This window comes from Pteropus alecto, unplaced genomic scaffold (genome assembly GCF_000325575.1).
Source record: "Pteropus alecto unplaced genomic scaffold, ASM32557v1 scaffold159, whole genome shotgun sequence".
NCBI lineage: Eukaryota > Metazoa > Chordata > Mammalia > Chiroptera > Pteropodidae > Pteropus > Pteropus alecto.
Genome location: NW_006443122.1, coordinates 678,557 through 701,594, shown reverse-complemented (window position 1 = coordinate 701,594; position 23,038 = coordinate 678,557). Strand labels below are relative to the sequence as shown.

Genomic DNA, 23,038 nt, shown 5'->3' with positions numbered 1-23,038 from the left:
AAAAAAAAAAGACCATAATGAGGACTAAACCCATGTAGCATATCAATAACCAATCTATCCTCTTTCTGATTCAACATTAAGGAGCTCAGGAATGGTGAATACAGTGAAGACTAAGAATGCTGGCAATTTTACAGTTTAACTTGCCGCCTATGTAATTATAATAAGCCTCAGAGCAACAAAGACAAATGAAATTCAAAGGAAATCAAGGCTAAATCACCTAATCAGGCCTGTTAATTAGTGTTATTCTCTTACCTAGTATAGATATTGCATGCAGCCTGGCCTGAACAGCTTGCAATCGCTTCCTGTGATTAGAAAAGCCATGGGCCAGCCGTATGTGTGTAAATAACAGCATCTGTAGAGACATAAGACCTAAATTAGGAAATCAATGGAAAAGGTGACTATACTTTCTGAGGGCTAAATTATACCTGTTGAGCTACTTGGTGAACTGGTTTACTGCTGCTATCTGTTAAGGTATCAAACAGAATAGTTCCACTCTGAAGTTAGCTGACAAAAATAGGAGCATGAAAACAGAAGGACACAGAATCCTAATATTTCAACACAAGCCAAGAACTATCACTCTACTGATAGGTAACAAACTGGAGATATTTGGCAAGAGTTTTGATTGTTATTAACCAAATGAAATATCTGATCACCATCACAATGAGCAGAAAAAAATAACACAACTAAATGTTTTCTCTGTTGGTATCCAAAGTGTTGAGCTACCACCACTTATTAAATACTCATGGTGAGTAAGGCAGCTTATGTTTTCTTCAAACTCTCGCACAAACCTAGAAATTTGTTAAGCATTGGCCTCATAAAAGATAAGGAAACTAAGGCTCACAGAGGTTAACTAACTTGCCCATGGTATGACTCCATTCTTTCTGCTATGGTGTCTACCAGCCCAGCACATATCATCAATCTATATGATTAACAACTACACCCTTTAGATATTTTTAGGACATATCATACCTGCTTATCCTTAGGAATGCTGTACATTTTGGTAAGAGATTCCATGATTTCAGAAGGGCTTTCTGAAATCTACATTAGAAAAAAATAGTTAGGAACAAAAAGTGAACCAAATGTTAAGAAAATAGTCAATAGTCAAAGACTCCTCTTACCTTGTCAAGTTGCTCTATGTGAATATAATGTAGTGTGTTACTAGTTGTCTGAAATTAAAAAGATAAGAGAGTTGTTAGGAGTCACTGTATACCTTAGCTTCCCCTGCCACAGGACTGCAAGAGCTGTCTGAAAATCAAGATGTCACCTTAGGGGAAATGCTGACTGAATGTTCTTAAAATCAAGATGACTTTAGGGTTCCCCAAAATACCCACTTTTTATATAGAATATTCTCAGGAAAGCTTCTTTGAAACCAGTATTATCAAGATAAAATGCACAAAGTCAGAAACATTTCATATTCTTCCTTGTCCCCTTTTGACCTTTATTGTCTTAATCCCCACAGCCTCTGTATTTACAGCAAAGATTAAATCCATGAAAATGGTTTCTCTTTAAATATGCATTAGAGCTGTTTTCAAGGCGCCATTAATCTAGAAAGTTTATTTTTGTTTATATATTGTAGGCAGAAAAAAAGATCTTATTCACTAGGCCACTTCTAAACCAAACTGAACTTTAGTATCTCCTCAAAGAATATGGAATGACCAGATAATTGAAGCAGGACCCTGTAAGTAATATTTAGACTTCTTGTAGGCTGGCTTAAGTAGAGAAAGTTGAGTCATCACTATCTAGATTATTACACTGCATGTTGGAACTGAGACTGAGAAAAATGTACAAGTTATAGCAGTGCTCCATATAGGGAGTCTTGCTTTTGGCAGCTCCAACGTAAGTAAGATCCAAACCTATCAGAGCTGGGCATAAATAAACACTTATTACTGAGAAGCTATTAGGTATATTTAGCTTGGGAAGGCAGCAGTGTAGCTTAAAACCATTCCCTCATTTAACTGAGGAGTTCTAGAAAAGTCAACCCCAGTTACAGTAGATTACAGACTCTATCAGAACAAGTCTGATTGAGACTCACCCTTTTCTCGATTTTGACCTCGGCCCCAGGGTCTGCATAGAATTCAAAGTGTAGTGTAGTTGCACTGGGTGGGTATTTCTGTGTATAAAGCACATGAAAGAATCAGATACCATCTCCCAAATCTTCCCTCAAAGTCCTAGCCACTTGTGCAACTCATTGCGGCAGCAGAATGAGCATGTAGCCAACAGCTACCACTTCATTCTTTGTCTTAGCCGAGCTCAGACATCTTATAACAAGAATCAGGAAGGTGGAGCCCAGAGATCCAAAAGCTTTCATATTTCTTATAAGTTACCAAGTTGCCCTTTCTTTCAAGAAATCAATTTGGACTGTAGCTATTCTCAAGAGGGAAAATAGGAGCAAGTCTGTCAAGCAGTAATGAATAAGAATCCAAGAAAAAATGGAAGACAAGGGTTTAGGCACCAGCTCGAGAATAGAAAAAAACATTCTTATAGAAACCTCTGTGTGTATCATCACCTTTTGAAATATTTTATTCAAACTATGCCTCATGGGTGTACCTTCATAATTCTTCACATACTCCCTTCCATACCATTCTAAACCACTTCTGATATCCAACTGCTTTTCTACAGAGGAAGATACCTAAATCAATATAAACCAGACCCTGACAACAAATCCTCTTTAACTCTAGAAAATCGCCATGAAAAACAAAACAAGACTGCGATAGCATGCCCATCTTTGAGAGAGATCAACAGCAGTGGTTGCCTCTGGGGATGGAGAATTATTGTATACCCTCTTATACACTTGGAATTTTTTTAACATGTGTATATATTACTACTACCTTTTGAAGTATACATATTTTTCGAAATCTCATAACATGCCAAATACTAATAAATAAAAAGATGTGTGATTTCTTAATATAGGCTGGGACTAAAATGGGTAACAGACATCATGCAATCCCAGCAGAGTGCATCACATTGTTTTGCCCAAGGGGCAAAGAACAAGCTTCATATACATTAGGAGGCTCAGAATTAACCAACTAAACTTTAAGATGAAAAATTAGAATTTTAAACTAAATACCCTTTAAAATTTATGTAGCTTTGATTATTAAACAGACAACACTCACCTCCAATATTATCCAATATCCATTCATATAATGCACACTAAAGTATACCAGCTAAGATGGGAAAGTAATTTTTTCTATATATTTACAATTTTCTGTGACCAGAAAAAGAGCCATTCTCCCAGACAAACTAACAAAAGTATTATCAGCTGGAAAATATAGTAGCTTCTTGGCACAGAATTATTATAACACATCCAATTGGGCCTTGTGGTTCCACAGTAACACATCAATGGAGAGGGGAGATGGCCGGAGCTCATAACTTAAGCATGGGTGAAAGGTATGAACAGGACGGGGCATGGGGGGTCAACATGGAAAGCACATAGAACATGTTAAGTTCTTAATAACCCTAATGGCAAAACTGTTCTCCAAGCAGCCATTCTTAAATCATGCCAGACTGCCCAGAGTCCCGAAAGTTCCAGAGAATACAAGCAAGTGCACTTTCTGGGATTTTTTCGTCACTTTCAAACTGATTCACCCAATACAGCTTCCTACTCAAGAGCTGGGTATAAACATACACTGTGCTTCTGAGGTTCTTTATCTACCACCAGCACATTGAGGACCCAAGAATTTATAGACAAGGTGTACTATGTTTCAAACGATCTTAGGTTCCTCAAAGGTCCTAATGTGAAGTGCCAACTTTATATACCATATATTCGCTGTAAAGTAAGGCTCAAAAAGAGATCACACACAGCTCTGCCAAGATCCCATATCCCAAAGAGTTACTTACCATCATATGCAAGTCTCTGCAACATTCTGCAAGTCCAAAGCCATTCTCCTTTCCACCCCAGCTCTTCGAAAAGGAAAAAGACAGTGTTAAACAGTGCTTAAGGTAGCCTTATATATAAAATATGTAAGAGTATGTGGCTGCTTGGAACACAGTGTTGAGAAGACGTACAACGTGTAAATCAAATGAAAAGAGGGAGCAAACAGAAGCAAGGACTTAAGACTCAAGGCAAGATGGTCAGCCTAAAGGTGATTTCTCCAATGAGGTCAATTCCACTGTTCTGTGAGGATGTTACCGGGGAGAATATAAGCAGCTATTGCAAGCAATTGCATTCTACACGCCTGCTGTCATGCTTGTTAACAGATGAGTCTTGTTTCATCAGGCCTTCAGTATTGTACTAGGCCTTCCATGTGCAGCCTGCTCACCTCCTTCATTAGGGTGGAATCACACGTTCTTCAGTTCCTCACTCCACATGAGCCAAGTTGCAAAGCAGAAGATTTTGCATTGCTTACTTCTACTGTACTTCTGCCACCACAAAGTCTAAAAACCTATTAACAAGTACTAACCCCCAAAGTAATGGGGAAGAATGCCTCAGTTACACACTATCAAATTCAAAATTCCAGCCATATAATCTTGCTTAATAACTAGCCTGTATTTAAAAACAGCATTTAAACTAACAAACATTTTTTGACTAATTTAGAACTCTTCCAAGGATGAATTGGGCATTTGTTGAAAACATTCAAGAGTAAATGCATTAGTCTCCACTTCCTAGGACAAGACATACAATTGGGATAACTAACTAACTGAAAAGCTTGGAAAGAAAGGCTGGAGAGTGAGAGGGGAGGAGTAAGGGCTTTGAAAAGCTCCACTAATTCCTGGGAATCTGGAAGGCTGGGCACATTCTCAGAAAATATCTGAGAAGGTCCAAGTTCATATACCTCTGGCTGACCATCAGGATCTGCGCAAGCCAGAAATGAAGGCTAAGACAGAGTTGTAAACTTCTAGTTGAGTATCGAAGATGCTGAGTACTGACACTGAAGACACAAAAATACACTCAGAACCTACCTAGAAAGACTGGATTTTTTTTTTTTTTTTGGTTCTGGGAGTTTAAGAGAAATCATTAGCTGACTATTAAGCTAATAGAACAGAGACTTCAAAGACCACACAAAACAAAGGATTATGAGGCATGCATAGAAAGAAGACACTATGAAGCACATATAGCAACACGAGCAGTGACATCAACAAGATGGTTGATTAAGATGTCTTCCAGCTCCCCCTACCCTCACCACAACAATTTGGCATCTATCACAGACAGAAGTGACTTTGTGTAAACTGTAGAATCCAGCCCCATATGCCAAAAGACCCAGGGTGTTAGGCATATAGACTTCAGTCCCAGCTGTGGACCTTGCAGCCTGTGAACTGGCTGCAACTACTCTTAGCAGTTGTTTGAGAGCCACAGGCGAACGATGTCTTAATCATCTATGGGTAATAAGGACTAAAGGACAAAAGTATTTAAAATAGTAAGAACTAAAATAATCTGTTTCTGAATTCACAATATAAAAAGAAATTATGACATCAAAACATAAAATGGATCGAGGTGGAAGGGAAAAAGGGTAGAGTTTTGTATATAATCAAAATTGTTATCGGTTTAAAATAAACTTATGTTTTATATAAGTCTCATGGTAACCACAAAGCAAAAACCTAGATTAGATACTCAAAAGATAAAGAGAAGGGAATCAAAGCATACTACAGAAACCATTAATTCATAAAGGAAAACAGCAGGAGAGGAAGGACAAGGGAAATAAAAAACAGCCAGAAAATTATTAATAAGATAGCATTACTAAATCCTTGCCTATCAATAATTATTCTAAATGTAGATGAATTGATTTTCCAGCCAAAAGGCACAGAACGGCTGGATGGATAAAAAAGCAAAACCAATTACATGCCTTCTACAAGAGAATCATTTCCGCTTTAAGGATATATAGACTCAATGTGAAGGGACAAAAAATGATATTCTATGCAAGTGAAAGCAAAGAGAGCAGGAACAGGGGTAGCTATACTTATAACAGACAAAACAGACTTTCATTCAACAGCTGTAATAAGAAAGAACATTATTATATAATGGTAAAAGGGTCAATTCATCACAAGATGTAACAACAATGTTGGATATGTATGTACCCAACATTGGAGCACTTAAATATATTAAGCAAATACTAACAGATCTTAAGGGAAAAATAGACAATACAATAATAGAAGTCAACACTCCACTTTCAACAATAGATAAACTGATTCCAAAAGAAAATCAGTGAGGTAAACATTGGACTTGAACTATACTTTAGACGAGTGGACCTACCACCCATATACAGAACATTTCATCCAACAGGAGAATACACAAGTCTTCTCAAATGCACGTGGAACATTCCCCTGGATACATGTGATAGGTCACAAAACAAGTCCTAGCAACTAGAAATCAGTAACAGGAGAAAAACTGGAAAACTCAGAAATATGTGTAAATTAAACAATACACTCCTGAATAACCAATGAGTCAAAAGAAGAAATCAAAGGGGAACTTAAAAAACATCCTGAGACAAATGAAAATGGAAACATTATTAAAACCTATGAGATGCACCAAAAGCAGTTCTAAAAGGGAATTGGACACGGATAAACGCCTACATTAAGAAACAAGAAAGATCTCAAATAACCTAACTTTATATTTCAAGGAACTAGAAAAAGAACAAGCTAAGCCCAAAGTTAGAAGGAAGGAAATAACAAAGAGCAGAGCAGAAACAAATGAAATAGAGACCATAAAAAACAATGGAAAAGATCAATGAGAGTAAGAGCTATTTTGTGTGTGTGTGTATGTGGGGCGGGGGGGGGGGGGGAGAATAAAAGAGAAAACAAGCAAGACTAAAAAAAAAAACATTGAAGACTAAAATAAATAAGAAACGAAGAGAAGATATTACACCTGATACCAGAGATCTAAAAGATTATAAGAGAGAACTATGAACAAAAATTCAATAAACTGGATAACCTAGAACTAGAAAAATTCCTGGAAACATATAACCTGCTGAAACCAAATCATGAATAGAAAATACAAACAGACCGGTAACAAGTAAGAAAATTGAATCAGTAATCAAAAAACACCCAAAGAAGAAATGGGTAGGACCACATGGTTTTCCTGGCAAATTCCACCAAACATTTAAATAATTAACACCAATCCTTCTAAAGTTCTTACCAAAATAATGAAGAAGAGGGAACACTTCCAAACTTATTTTGAGGCCAAAATTACTTTGATACCAAAGGCAGATAATACTACAAAGAAAGAAAATCACAGGACAATATCCATGATGAACATAAGATGCAAAAAACATGAAGATACTAGCAAGCTGAACTGAATAGCACATTTAAAGGATCGCACACCATGATCAAGTACAATCTATACCTGGGGTGTAAGGATGGTTCAACACAAGCCAATCGGTAAATGTGATACACCACTTAACATAATGAAAGAAAAAATCATATGATCATCTTAACTGATATTATAAAAAGCATGACAAAAACTCAAAAATTAGAGTATAAAAGGAACACACATCAACATAATAAAGGCTACATATGACAAGCCCACAGCTAACATTATACTCAATAGTAAAAGGTTCTAAGGTTCTAACATTATACTCAATAGTAAAAGGTTCTTCTCTCTAAGATCAGGAACAAGACAGGGGTGCCCAATCTTACCACTCCTATTCTATACATAGCAGTGGAAGTCCTAGCCAGATATTAGGCAAGAAAAAGAAAAGGTAGGAATAAGTAAAACTGTCTTTGTAGATAATATGATCTTGTATGGAAAACCTTTAACACTACCAAAAAACTGTTAGAACTAATAAATTTGGTAAAGTTGCAGGATAAAAAAAAAAAATCAACATGCAGAAACCATTCATATTTCTATATGTTAACGAGCTATGTGGAAGAGAAACTATAAAACACTAATGAAAGAATTAAAGACAAACAAATGGACAGATAGCTAGTGTTTATAAATTGGAAGAATACTGTCAAAATGTCCATACTATCCACAGCTATCTAGGGATTCAATGTAATCTCTATTCTCAAAATTTCAATGACGTTTTCCACAGAAACAGAAAGCAATCCCGAGAAAGAACAACAAAGCTAGAGGTAGGTATCACTTTCTAATTTCAAACATTATTACAAAGCTATAGTAATCAAAACAGTACAGTATTGCCATAAAAAGACAAAGACCAATGTTAAGAGAATCGAGAGCCCAGAAATAAGTCCTCACATATGTGGTCAACTAGTATTTGTAAGGGAGTCAAGAATAATCAATGAGGAAAGCATAGTCTCTTATACACATGGTGCTGGAAAAGCTGGATAAGTACATGCAGAAAAATGAAACTGAAACCCCTATCTTACACCACTCAAAGAAACAAACTGGAAATGGACTTCAACATAAGACCTGAAACTGTAAAACTCCTAAAAGAAAACATGGTTGGTCTCATTAGCAATTTTTTGGATATGACACCAAAAGCACAGGCAACAAAGGCAAAAATAAATGAGAACACATCAAACAAAAATCTTCTGCACAGCAAAAAACTCCCAAACCAAATCCAAACAAACAGGAGGAAAAAAAAAACCCAATCAACAAAATGAAAAGGTAATCTACAGAATAGGAAAAAATATTTGTAACCCAGAGAGATCTGATAAGGAATTACTATCCAAAATATATTTTTAAAAAACCTCACACAACTCAGTAACAACAACAACAAAAAAATCTGATGAAAAAATACACAAAAGAAATAAATTGACATTTTCCAAGGAAGACATGCAAACAGCCACAAGATACATGAAATGGTATGCGGTATCACTCATTATCAGTGAAATAAAAATCATAGCCACAATAAGATATCATCTCACACCTGTCAGAATGGCCACTATCAAAAAGAGATAAGTATTAGTGAAGTTTGGAGAAAAGGGAATCCTTGTGCACTTTTGGTGGGAATATAAATTGGTAGAACTACTATGGAAAACAGAATGGAGATTCCTCAAAAAATTAAAAATAGTACTATAGGATCCAGCAATGATCCAGCTCTGGTTATATATCTAAAGGAAACAAAATCAGGACATCGAAGAACAATATGCACTTCCATATTCACTGCAACATTATCCAACTACGGATTAATGGGTAAGAAATTCCACCTATGGTGACAACATGGATGGACCCTGAGAGCATTTTGGTAAGCGAAATAAGTCAGATAAAGACAACTACTATATGGTATCACTTATATGTTGAATCTAAAAATGTTGAATTCTTAGAAACAGAATAGAATGGTGGTTGCCAGTGACTGGCGCTGGGGAAAATAGGGAGATGTTGGTCAAAGGGTATAAACTTCCAGCTGTAAGATGAATAATATCTGGAGATCTAATGTACACCATGGTGACCACAGTCAACAATACTGTATTATATACTTCAAAGGTGCTAAGAGAGTAAATCTTAAAATGTTCTCAACACGAAAAGGAAATGGTAATTATGAGGTGATGGAGGTATTAATCCTACTGTGGTAATAACTTCGCAATACATAAGTGTTATCAAATCATCATGTTGTACGCCTTAAACTTACATAGTATTATATGTCAATTATATCTCAATAAAGCTGTAAAAAAAAAAAAAAAAAGAAACAGAAACTGTTCCTGAGAAAGTCCAGACACTGCATTTACTAGGCAAAGACTTTAAATCAACTATTTTTAATACACTCAAAGAGCTAAAGGAAATCATATACAAAGAACTAAAAGTAGTAGGACAAAGAATGATGGACATGGACTATAGACTAGTGGTTACCAGAGGGTAGGGGATGGGGGAGGAGGAGGGTAGGTAGACAGTTAAAGGGAGTCAAATATAGGAGGCTAGGGGGAAGGTCAAGTGGGTAAAGGGGATCAAATATATAGTAGCTGAAGGAAACTGGACTTTGGGTGGTAAACACACAATAGAATACACAGATGTCAAATGATAACATACACCTGAAAATTATATAATTGTATTAACCAATGTTACCCCAATAAACTTAAAAAAAAAAAAAAAAGAAAAAAAGGAAACCATGAGAATGTCTTACAGAACACCAGTAAAGAAACAATACAGGTAAATATAAAAGTCAGTAGTAACAAATTTTGGGTTGGTAACTCCTTTTTTCCCAGTGTTTTAAAAGACAACTACATAAAAGTAGTAATAATTAATTTATGTTGATAGCCACACAACATATGAAGATGGAATTTGTGGCAACAACATAAAGTGCGTGTGTGTGGGAGAACGGAGCTATACAGGAGCAAAGTTTTTGTCTATTATTAAAACTAAGTTGGTATTAAACTTTTTATTAAGATGTTAGTTGTAATCCACAGGGCAGACATTAATAACTAAAGATAAACATGAAAACAAAAGATCTGAACATTAAATCAGCTATACCTAACAGAGATAAAGAATAATCTACCCAACGATAACAGAATACATATCATCTCAAGTACATATAAAACATTTTCACAGACAGACCACATGTTAGGCCACAAAACAAACTTCAGGAAATTTGGAAAGAAATTAGAAATACGTAATAGAAGGAAATCTGGACATTTCACAAATATGTGGAAATTAAACAGCACACTCTTAATAACCAATGGGTGGAAGAAGAAATCATAAGGTAAATTACAAAATTCCTTGAAATTAGTGAAAATGAGAACACAACATACCAAAAACTTGTGAGGTACACTGAGAGTACTGCTTGGAGGGAAATTTAGAGCTGTAATCGGCTACATTTAAAAAAGAAAGATCTCAAATCAGTCACAAAACTTCCACCCTAAGGAACTAGAAAAAGAAGAGCAAACTCAACCCAAACAGAAAGAAGGAAATAGTAAAAATTAAAGCATAGACAAATGAAACAGAAATAAAAAAAGAATCAACTAAACCAAGTTTAGTTCTTTGAAAAGATCAACAAAATAAACAAACCTTTAGCTACACTGACCAAATAAAAAGTATGTTCTTGCTTTCTCTTGCTCTGCCTTTTAACAAATACCTTTAGATAGGAGGAACCAGTGAAAAGGAAAAGATTCAAGACAGCTGGCTATTAGATTCATCTTCAATGACTCGAGCAAGTTATTGATTCCTTTGATTTTTACCTCAAAATTGAGCACATGTATAAAATTTAGAAAATGATGCTTATATAGTATCTTTCTGAAGATTACATAAGATAAGAATATGTAAAGTAAAAGGTCCAACATTCATTAAGAACTTAATTAAGGGAGTTCTAGTAAGATGGCGGAGTAGGTAAACATTGTGTTTGCCTCTCCCATGACCGTAAAAAATTATAGAACTATCAACCTGGAGAATCAAATGAAGACTAGCTAAACAGAACTCCTAAGGATATAGAGACCACACCAAGACTGCTAGAAGGGGCAGAGATGTGAAATAGGCTGGTCCCATACCCACATTTGGCGGTTGAGCACTGGGAGGGATATCATGGCGGTGAAGGTATGCCCAAGTGGAGCGAGAGGCCTCAAGCTCCACACCAGGGCTCCTCAGCCCAGGGTTCCAGTGCTGGGAAGAGGAGTCCCGACAAAATCTGGCTGTGAAAATCAGCGGGGATTCTGACTGCCCAGGTGAACTAGAAAGCTACTAGAAATTCAGACATCTCCTCGCTCGCTCACAGGTGATCACCCTGGGCTCTGGCAGAGGGACAAGAGCTCAGGAGGCACAAGAGACAAACAGGGAAAGACTGAGTTGTGTGGCTTCTGGGCAAGGGCTGAAGGACAGCTATGACTGTTCTTTTGTTGAGCCCTCCTCCTGTGCAGCCAATAGGCAGGAACAATCTTGCCTATGTTGAGACCTCCCCTAACATGGCCAAATATGAATTTGCACTGGCCTGGTACCTCTGTTCACTCTGCCCAACTTGCACACTGCTGGAGACATTTTCTTAGCTAGGCAACTGGCCCCACCCTGAGCTCTCCCCAGGAGGCTCTTTCAGCAGAAATCAACAAACCTCAGCTTGTGCACCTCCAGAATTAGTTTTGATGGTGGACAACCAGCCCCAGCCTGAGTTGCAGTATTTCTTGAACAAATCTCAGAGGCTCGTGGGCCCTAGGCAGGCAGTGGATGGCCTCAATGTGTTCTGAGACTTTTGTGAGTGGCTACAGGCTCAGCACTGGCACCAAACATGAATCTGCACTAACCTGGAAAACACAATGTGCCCACCCTGATGACTACCTGGGACCCAGTCTCACCCAACTTGAGTACCCCGCCCCACCACCCCAGGCCAAGACTCTTTCAGATGCAAAACTTTATGGGCTGCTGGCAGGCACCCTCAGGCCTTGGAGTACCCTGGTCCTTTTGCTGAGCTGCATGCCCTAAGCACAGGACTGGTGACAGCCTGCCTAAATTCATAGCAAGGCCTCTCCCATGTGCCTCCAGGTGCAGCACAGGCAACAATCAACTGCTGATAACTTTGTAGCTTCTACCACGTAGCCCTGAGGGGGTGACAGCCAGCAGCTGACACTGGCCTGCATGGGAGCCCCTCCCAAAGAGTCCCAGAACCAACATACCCAGAGGCTGGCATCAGACCACACAGGGCGCCACATGATTAGCCCCGTAAGTGGTATACTAAAGAGCAGTCTCAATGGGCACATGAGCCAACTGGGGCAAACTCCACTCCATGAAATCAGCTCCCACACAGCAGCTCATACGGTGTGGGCATGACCAAATCTCACAGCCACACAGGCTGACAGTCAATTCCATTCACTGATGTGTCAACAGCAACTGGGCCTCGACTACAACAGGAGGGGACACACAACTCACTCAAGGGACATTCCCGGAGCACCTGGTGCAAGTGATCAGCAACACTGTGCCACTGGGCCACACAGGGCACCTACTACATAAGGCCACCCTGTAAAGACTGGGAGACATAGCAGATCTACCTAATACATAGAAATGAACATTACAAAGGCAATCAAAATGAGAAAACATATGTCCCAAATGAAAGAGGAGAAAACTCCAGAAAAAGGACTAAATGAAATGGAAGCAAGCAATCTGCCAGATACAGAGTTCAAAACACTGGTCATAAGGATGCTCAATGAACTTAGGGGAAAAAATATGATGTCAGTGAGAACTTCAACAAAGAGATAGCGTAAAAAAGAACCAATCAAAAATGAAGAATAGAATAACTGAAATGGAGAATACACTAGAAGGAATCAACAGTAGATTTGATGAAGGATCAAATCAGCGATTTGGAAGACAAGGTAGCAGAAACCCAATCAGAACAGCAAAAATAAAAAATAAAAAATAAATGAGGACAGTTTAAGGGACCTCTAGCACAACATCAAGCTTAACAACATTTGCTTCATAGGGGTATCATAAAGAGAAGAGAACAAGGGATTGAAATCATATTTGAAGAAATAATAACTGAAAAGAAAACTTCCCCAACCCAGAGTAGAAAACAGAAATATAAGTCCAGGAAGTGCAGAGTCCCAAACAAAATGAATACAAACAAGCCCATAGTAAGATACATCATAATTAAAATGGCAAAAGTTAAAGACTTTTAACTTTTAAAAAGAGAATCCTAAAAAAAAAAGAAAGGCAGCTAGTTACTTATGAGGGAGCTCTCATAAGACTGTGAGTTGATTTCTCAACAGAAACTTTGCAGGCCAGAAGGGATTGGCATGAAATATTCAAAATGATGAAAAGCAAAGAACTAAAACCAAGACCAACCTACTCAGCAAGGTTATCAACTAAAATCAAAGGTGTGATAAAGAGTTTCCCCTAAAGGAATTCATTACTGCCAAGCCAGTATTACTAGAAATGTTACTGGGACTTAAAGAAGAAGGAAAAAGAAAAAAAAAAAGAACATAAATATGAATGATAAAATGGCAATAATTATGCACCTATAATTATTTTAAATATAAATGGATTATATGTCCCAATCAAGAGACACAGGGTAGCTGAATGGATAAGAAAACAAGATCCATACATATGCTGTCTACAAGAGACCCACCTCAGATCAAATGACACACAGACTGAAAGTAAAGGGATGAAAAAAGATATTTCATGAAAATGGAAATTAAAAAAAAAAAGCTGAGATAGCAATACTTATATCACACATAATAGACTTTAAAACAAAAGCTATAATAAGAGATAAAGAGCATTACATAATGAAAAAGGGATCAATACATGAAGAGGATATAACCCTAGTAAACATATATGCACCCAACAAAGGAGCACCTACATACATAAAGCAATTATTGACTGACATAAAGGGAGAGATTGACAGTAATACACTCACAATAGGAGACTTCAATACCCCATTGACACCAATAAACAGATCTTCCAGACAGAAAATCAGCAAGGAAATAGCAGCCTAAATGGCACATTAGATCGGATGGATTTAATTGATATTTTTAGAGGATTTCACTCCAAAGCAGCAGCACATGCATTCTTCTCAAGTGCACATGGAACATTTTCCAAAAGAGACCACGTTAGGCCACATGTTTCAATAAATATAAAAAGACTGAAAGTACATCAAGCGTCTTCTCTAACCACAATGGTATAACACTGGAAATCAATTACAAGAACTGAAAAATACACAAACACATGGAAGCTAAATAACGTGCTACTAACCATAAATAGGTTAACAATGAGATTAAGGAAGAAATCTAAAGATACCCTGAGCCAAATGACAATGAAAACACAACAACTCAAAATCTATGGGACACAACGAAAACAGTCCTAAGAGAGAAATTCATAATATAGGCCTACCTCAAGAAACAAGACACATCTTAAACTATCTAACCTTATGCTTAATCAATAAAACCAAAAGTGACAACTGACTGCACAAAAATACAAAGAATTATAAGAAAATACTATGAGCAATTATATACTAACAAATTGAACAATCTAGAAAAAATGGATACATTCCTAGAAACATTAAATCATCCAATACTGTTAAGAAGAAACAGAAAATCTTAACCAACTACTAAAGAAATCGAAATCAGTAGTCAAAAACTCTCAACAAACAAAAGTTCTGCACCGGATGGCTTCATTAGTAAATCTTACTAAATATTCAGAAAACAATTAACACCTATTCTTCTCAAACTGTTCCAAAAATTCAAGACGAGGGAAGGCTCCCAAGCTTATTTTACATGGCCGCCATTGCCCTGATTCCAAAGCCAGACAAAGACATTACAAAAAAGGAAAACCATAGGCCAATATCCCTGATGAATACAGATGCAAAAATTCTCAACGACGTATCGGGAAACTGAATTTACCAGTACATTAAAAAGATCATAAAACCATGATCAAGTGTGATTTATTCCCGGGATGCAAAATTGATTCAACATCCACAAACCAATTAATGTGATACACCACATTAACAAACTGACAGATAAAATTCATATAATGACATCAATAGATACAGAAAAAGTGTTTGACAAAATCCAGCATCTATTTCTGATAAAAAATAAATAAATATAATAAAAAACACTCAGCAAAGTAGGAATAGAGGAAACATACCTCAACATAATAAAAGGCCATATGTGACATACCCACAGTTACCATCATACTCAATGGGGAAAAGCTAAAAGTGTTTTCCTTAAGATCAGGAACAAGACAAAGATGTCCACTTTTGCCATTTTTATTCAACACAGAATTGGAAGACCTAGCCACAGCAATCAGACAAGAAAAATAAAAGGCATAAAAAATGGAAAAGAAGTAAAATCGTCAATTGTTGCAGATAACACGATACTATATATAAAAAACCCCAAAGTTCCACCAAAAAACTCTTAGAATAAATGAATTCAGTAAAGTAGAATGCAAAATTAATATTCAGAAATCAGTTGCATTTTTACATATCAATAATGAACTGTCAAAGAGAAATTAAGAAAACAATCCCATTTACAAGTATATCAAGAAAATAAAATATCTAGAAATAAATTTAACAAAGGGACCTATACTCAGAAAATAAGGCATTGAGGAAAAAAAACTGAAAAAGATACAAATAAATGGAAGCATATACCGTGCTCATGGATAGAAAGAAAGAGCATTTTTAATATGTCCATACTACCCAAAGAAATCTACAGATTCAGTGCAATCCCTATCAAAATATCAATGGCAATTTTAACAAAACTATAATGAATAATCCTAATATTTATATAGACCCATAAAAGATCCTGAGGAACACCACAGCAATCTTGAGAAAGAAGAACAAAGGTGGAGATTTGCTAACTGATATCAAACTATACTACAAGGCTACAGTAATTAAAACACCATGGTACCGGCATAAAAACAGACATACAGACCAATGGAACAGAATAGAGCCCAGAAATAAACCCACACCTATACAGTCATTTAATAACAAAAGAAGCAAGAATATATGATGGGGTAAAGACAGTCTATTCAATAAATGGTTTGGGGAAAACTGGGTAGATACATGCAAAAGAATGAAACTGGATCACCTTCTTATACCATATACAAGAATAAATTCAAAATGGATGAAATAATTAAATGTAAGACCCCAAACCATAAAACTCCTAAAAGAAAACAGGCAGTTAACTCTCTGACGTTGCTCTTAGTAATATTTTTTTCTGATGTATCTTCTTGGGCAAGGGAAACAAGAGAAAATATAAGCCAATGGAATGACGTGAAACTAAAAAGTTTTTACACAGTAAAGGAAATCATGAACAAAACAAAAAAAACAACTTACTGAATGAGAGAAGGCATGTGATAATGATATATCCAATAAGGGGTTAATATTGCAAATTTATAAAGAACTCATACAACTCAACAACCACCCCTCCCCCCAAAAAAAAGTCCAATTAAAAAGTGAGCAGTTATACCTGAAACGTACTGGATTTTGTTAACCAATGTCACCATAAAAAATAAAAATACAAATACAAAATGAGCAGAGACCTGTATAGGTATGTCTCCAAAGAGGGATATACAGATGTCAATAGACATATGAAAAGGTGCTCGACATCACAAATCATCAGAGAAATACAAATCAGAATCACGATGAAATATCACCTCACACTTGTCAGAATAGCTATCGTCAAAATAAAAAAGGGGGGAGGCTGGCAAGGATGTGGAGAAAAAGGAACCCTCATGCACTGTTGGTAGGACTGCAAATTGGTGCAGCCGCTATAGAAAACTGTTTAGAGGTTCCTTAAAAAAATTAAAAATAGAACTACCTTATAACCCAGCAATTCCACTTCTGGGTATTTATCTGAAGAAATCCAAAACGCTTATATGAAGAGAGAGAAGCATCCCTATGCTCACTGAAGCACTATTTACAATAGCCAAGATATGGAAACCACCTAAGTGCCCATCAATAGACAACTGGATAAAGAATATGTGGTATATATAAACAATGGAATGTCACTCAGCCACAAAAAAATAAAATCTTAGGATCTGCAACAACATAGATGGACCTAAAGGGTACTACACTATGTGAAATAAGTCAGAGAAAGGCAAATACCATATGATTTCCCTTATATGTGGAATCTAAACAACAAAATAAAACGGAAATAGACTCATATAGAGAACAAACTGGTGACTACCAGATGGGAGGGGGTTTGTGGGGCTGGGTGAAAAAGGTAAAGGGATTAAGAAGTACAAATCGTTAGTTACAAAATAGTTGTTGGGATGTGAAGTACAGCATAGGGAACCCAGTCAATATTGTAATAAGTATGTACAGTTCCAGGTGGGTACTAGCCTCATCGGGGGGATCACTTTGTAAATTATATAAATGGCTAAGCACTATATGTACATCTGAAACCAGTATAAAATATTGAATGTTAAATTTAATTAAAAATAAAAATTAAAACACATCGGTTGCTAAATATGGACAAATATCGATGTATTACTCACTGTGGTGTTATTTACAATAGAAAAATATTGGAAATAACCCAAAGAACGTGAGAAATGTTACATAAACTGTGATAATCATATGATGGCATAATGTGACATTTAAGATACATACAGAAGGTATAAATTATATTTTAATAGTTTTTCTTTGCTGATATTATTTTCATTCCTGAAAAGACCTTGCCCACCCTAAACAACATAAAAACATGTAGTTATACTTTCTTTCAATGCTTTTAGTTTCATGCTTTTAACATTTAACTTTTTAATAAATCTTTAATTTTACTTTAATGAGGTAGGATCTACTTTAACTGCCTCATGAATAGCGGGCCAGTTGTTATATCATTCTTATAATTTATATACACATAAACATATATAATTTATCTACATATTTATATACATAATGTAATTTAACCTATTTTCTGCTAATCTGAAATGCCATCTTTACTATAAGGTCAATTCTTACATGTTAGATCTGCTTCTAGAATCTTTCAACTAGTCATTTCGACTGTTATTACCACATTATTTTAATTCCTATAGCTTTATTAAACAGGTTTCATACCCTAATATGAAAAGTACTTCCTCATTACATTTCCAACAATTTTCTTAGCTAGTCCCAGGACTTCCAGTGAAGAAATGGAATTTGCTGAAAACCATGAGCATAAAGGATATAACACTTGATGCCACATAGCAGATACAGGTAATTCAAACCAAGGACCTTAATTTGCAAGGTGGAATAAGCTTGAAAGGCTATATATCTTCATAACTCCTTTCCTTTTGTTTCTTCTGTTATCACAGTTGTTTTAGAATACTTTATTATTACTGTCACCACAAAATCTCTTTCCATCTTTTGTGATCTAATAAAAATCAAGCACCTATGATTACAAAGTTGTGGTAAGGTGGGATCCTTAAAAGACCATATGAAACCGAACTTGATTGATGAAAGACAGTGATGTTTTGACATTTATATTACCATTAAATATAAAGAAACATTTCTTACAAAATTATGTGCAGTTAATATGGGAAAACACTGATGTTAATATGGTAAGTAAATAATGCAGGATGTAAAATTATATCTACCATGCGTTCAGCTATGTAAAGAAATATGCAGAAATAAAAACTAAGTGTACCAAATCGCAAAGAGTACAGGCATGATTATGTACATTTCTAAAAATTTTTAATACTGAGCACATATTTTTATTATGAAGAAAATTTTGTTTTGCGGCAACAAGATTCTAGGGTACTTACTAGTCGGTACTACTCAGAATAACTAGTTATTTGTCCTTTTTATTATGCACATAATCTGCTTTCTCGACTACTATGTGAAAAGAGCATTTTTTTTATTACATCCAGCGCAAGGTTGATCATATACTTCTTCAGTGATATCAACTGGAAAGTTTGGGTGTGGATTCAGGAGCTAGGTCTCAGGCTGACACCTATGTTTGCAATAAAAACCATGACCAAGCAACTCCAAATGTCTAAGACAGGAATAGCAGATACATTTCACACTTCATCAGGTGGTAAAAGAAAGCCCACTGGCTTTTCCCCAAAATAACATTAACTTCTGAGTCTCACTGTCCTCACCTACCCAGTAGTGCTACTATGTGATCCTAATAATTAAGTAGACACCCGATAAATAACTGTTATATCAACCATGCCAGAGAGGCATATTTGACAACATCTCACCAGATGTGATTTGCTAAAGAATGAGTAAGTATTCAGACATCAGGAAAAAGGCCTGATACTCTTTGAGATGGAATTATAAGAATGTGAAATTCTGTAACTTTACCCAATAGGGAAGACTAGATCAATGGTTCTCAAAGTGCGATCCCTGGACCAACAGCCTTAGTATCACCTGGAAACTTGTTAGCAATGCACATTATCAGGTCCTGGCCTAGGCTTACCGAATCAGAAACTGGAGGGGGTGGGTAAAGGGCTGTGAGAGGGGAGGAAGACCAATCTAAGCTTTAATAAAGTGACTGGTACATGCTGAAGTTTGAGAACCCATGTACTAGACAGACTCACAAAAACCAGCCAGCTGGATTTTAACTGACTCAACAAGTCTTTGGAGAACTTACCCTACATATGCGGTTCACTAGTCACTGTTCATATTCACAATCAGCTCACATCACTAGGTTAACTGAGTCAATAAAAAACTACCATGAGAAAAGATACCACGTACAAAATCATTTTTCATAAAGACCAAAATGTGATATTCAACACTTTCCCAAAGCCATCCAACACTCTCTCTGAACCATTTTTGAAGACACTATGTACAGACATAATAAACAAAAACCCCCAAAGATTTAGGAAAAAATGTTTAACAGATGACAAAAATAGCACCAATACAGTTTTTATAGTACAAAAACACTAAACCAATAGAAAAAATGGTCAAAAAATATAAACAGACAATTCACAAGTGCAAAGCTTAATGGTCAAAAATGAAAAAATATTCAAATTCACTACTCATCAGTAAGTGCCAATTAAAGTAACACAAAGAATTCTGAAACTCATAGAATCAAAAGTTATCAGTAAGGGCAAATGTACAAGATTGTTTAAAGTAGCAATCGCTATTCATAACAGAAAAAAATGAATATGCATAGTTGAGAAATTAGTTAAACAAATTATGGAACATCCAAACTATGGAATATTATGTAGCCATTAAAAGAATGACTTATTCACAGTGACTTAAAGAGATTTTTTAAAATAAAGTATTAAATAAGAAAATTGAGATGTAAAAGTGTCCTGTCTTTGCAATGTAATGACAAAAATACCCTAAACATGTCACTATAATATGAAGATTAAAAATACATCAAAAGGGTACATTTTAGGCTGTAGGAGGATGACCCAAGAGGAAAAAGACCACCAAAAAATCATGTGATAACATGTATTTATATAATATATATACACTTTTAAAAGAAAATATAAAAGAACATGTAGCTTGTGATCGTAACCATCTTCAATAACAGCTCCCATTTTTTAACTACTTTTGACACGATCAGCATTAAATCTAGGAGTTTCGTTTATGACCCCACTTAATTTAATCCTAAAAACAATGAAGCCCCAATTTACAGATATGTAAACTAAGATCAATTTGAGCTGTTGACCAAACTAGGACCAATTCCTAAACCCAGGTTCTTAACCACATGCAGTGAATGTATGTGTGTTTGTTGTACAGGGCAGGGACAACAAAAGAAATTCAGATCCCTGAAGCTGTCGAAATAATCAAGAGACATGAACCAAACTGTCTGTAAAGATCACTGTTATAAAAACCAGAGTTACACCAAAAGGAAGATGTAGGGGAAAGCAGCCCACACCAATAAGTTGCATTTTTACAGAAATGCCACATTTTAGAGAAAAATAGTTTAAAAATTTTAATGACCGATATTAGTAATGGCAGCTATTACTAAACACCTAAGCATATTATCTCTAACTCTAAAAAGCCTGTAAGATTCTTTTATTTGTAATAGCAAAGCATCACACACATAATATATTAGCAAAACGAGCTATGTACTACACCTGTCAAGATTCCAAATTATTCAGGACTGGAAATTAACCTTAAATCTGTTAGCCCAAGTCAGGACAAAAAGAAGTTCATCTGTCAAAGTTAAAAGGAGTCCAAAATGAAAAGGAACATAATAGCAATCATTTAAGTAATCCTTCCTGGTGATAGAATGATCCAAGAGAAGAAAAGAACATGATAATCCTTAACTACTAAAAATGACAGTAAAAGAAAAACCTTACACTTTACATATGCGTGCCATGTAAAAGTACGGTCTGCATCTTAACTTTTACTTTCTAAATGGTCAGAACATTTTAATTATGTATGAAATATCAGTCTGTGATAATCAGCCTAAAGATAGGGTGCAATAATTTGATGAGCTATTTCTGATAGGTGCTGTTGTACCTGTATATAAAGAACCAGATTAACTCTAGAGTGCACTTCTTCCATCCCTAAACATAAAACTTATTCTGAAATCTCAATACACTGATACAGTACCTCCCTTGGCAAGGGAATGGTCCCTATAATCAAATAGATCAGGTTTCAAACCCAAGATCCATCACTTCTCAATTGTGAAAATTATAAGCAAATCATGTCACCTTGCTTAACCTCATACTCTTCATCTGTAAAATGGGAATGAGAATTCTGACCCTTAGAGTATTATGCTAAGTAAAATAAGTTGGACAGAGAAAGACAAATACCTTATGATCACTTAATATGTGGAATCTAAAAAATCAAAATAAATGAACAAAAACAGAAACAAACTCATAGATACAAAGAACAAATTGATGGTTGCCAGATGGGAACCATTGATGAGAACAAATTGATGGTTGCCAGATGGGAGGGGGATTTGGGGGAAGTGAAAAAGGTAAAGGGATTAAGAAGTACAAATTGTCAGTTATAAAAAGTCACAGGAATACAAAATACAGCATAGGGAATATAATCAATAATATTGTAATAATTATGTTTGGTGTCTGATGGCATTAGACTTATGGGAGTGATCACTTTGTAAGTTATATAAATGTCTATTCACTATGTTGTACACCTGAAACTAATATAATATTTTATGTCAACTGTAATTGAAAAAAGAAAATTTAAATCACAAAAGTAAAATTTTAAAGAAAAAATCTTAACAGAATTGGTGTGAAGGTGACATACCTGGTGACATGACTTAAAGGAAATTAAGGGACACACACACAAAAGTAGTAAAAAATGACAAAAATGAAAGTGGAGGGAGTAAAAATGGTAGTGAGTTTAGAATGTGTTCAAACTTAAGCGACCAACAACTTAAAATAGATGGCTATAAACATGGCTTGCTATATACAAAGCACATGGTAACCACAGACCAAAAATCTACAAGAGATATACAGGAAATAGAGAGAAAGGAATCCAAAAACAACACTACAGAATATCGCCAACATACAAGAGAGTAAAAGAATAAGGAAAAGAGAACTAAAATCAGAAAACAATAAAATGGCAATAACTATATATCTAACAAGTTACTCTAAAAGTAAATGAATTAAAATGACCCAATCAAAAGATGAATGTATAAAGAAGAGGTGGTATATATACACAATGGAATATTACTCGGCCAAAAAAAAGAACGAAATCTTACCATTTGCGACAACATGGATGGACCTAAGGGTGTTATGCTAAGTAATAAGTCAGACAGAGAAAAGACAAATACCATATGATTTCACTTATATGTGGAAGCTAAAAAACAAAAACAAAACAGAAACGAACTCATAGAGAACAAATTGATGGCTGCCAGATGGTAAGGGGGTTGTGGGCTGGGTGAAAAAGGTCAA

At 35.8% G+C, this 23,038-nt stretch overlaps 1 protein-coding gene across 1 annotated transcript in view; it reads right to left on the bottom strand.

The window, feature by feature from the left end:
* The window catches only part of HUWE1 (HECT, UBA and WWE domain containing 1, E3 ubiquitin protein ligase), a 155,140-nt gene that overhangs the window by 91,447 nt on the left and 40,655 nt on the right, over positions 1 to 23,038 (bottom strand). The window contains exons 8-12 of the mRNA XM_015597907.2: positions 3,838 to 3,900; positions 2,033 to 2,110; positions 1,119 to 1,166; positions 970 to 1,038; positions 253 to 352 (exon numbers count right to left, since the gene is read on the bottom strand). Coding sequence (XP_015453393.1) covers positions 253 to 352; positions 970 to 1,038; positions 1,119 to 1,166; positions 2,033 to 2,110; positions 3,838 to 3,900 — 358 coding nt within the window. The remainder of the gene's footprint in view (positions 1 to 252; positions 353 to 969; positions 1,039 to 1,118; positions 1,167 to 2,032; positions 2,111 to 3,837; positions 3,901 to 23,038) is intronic.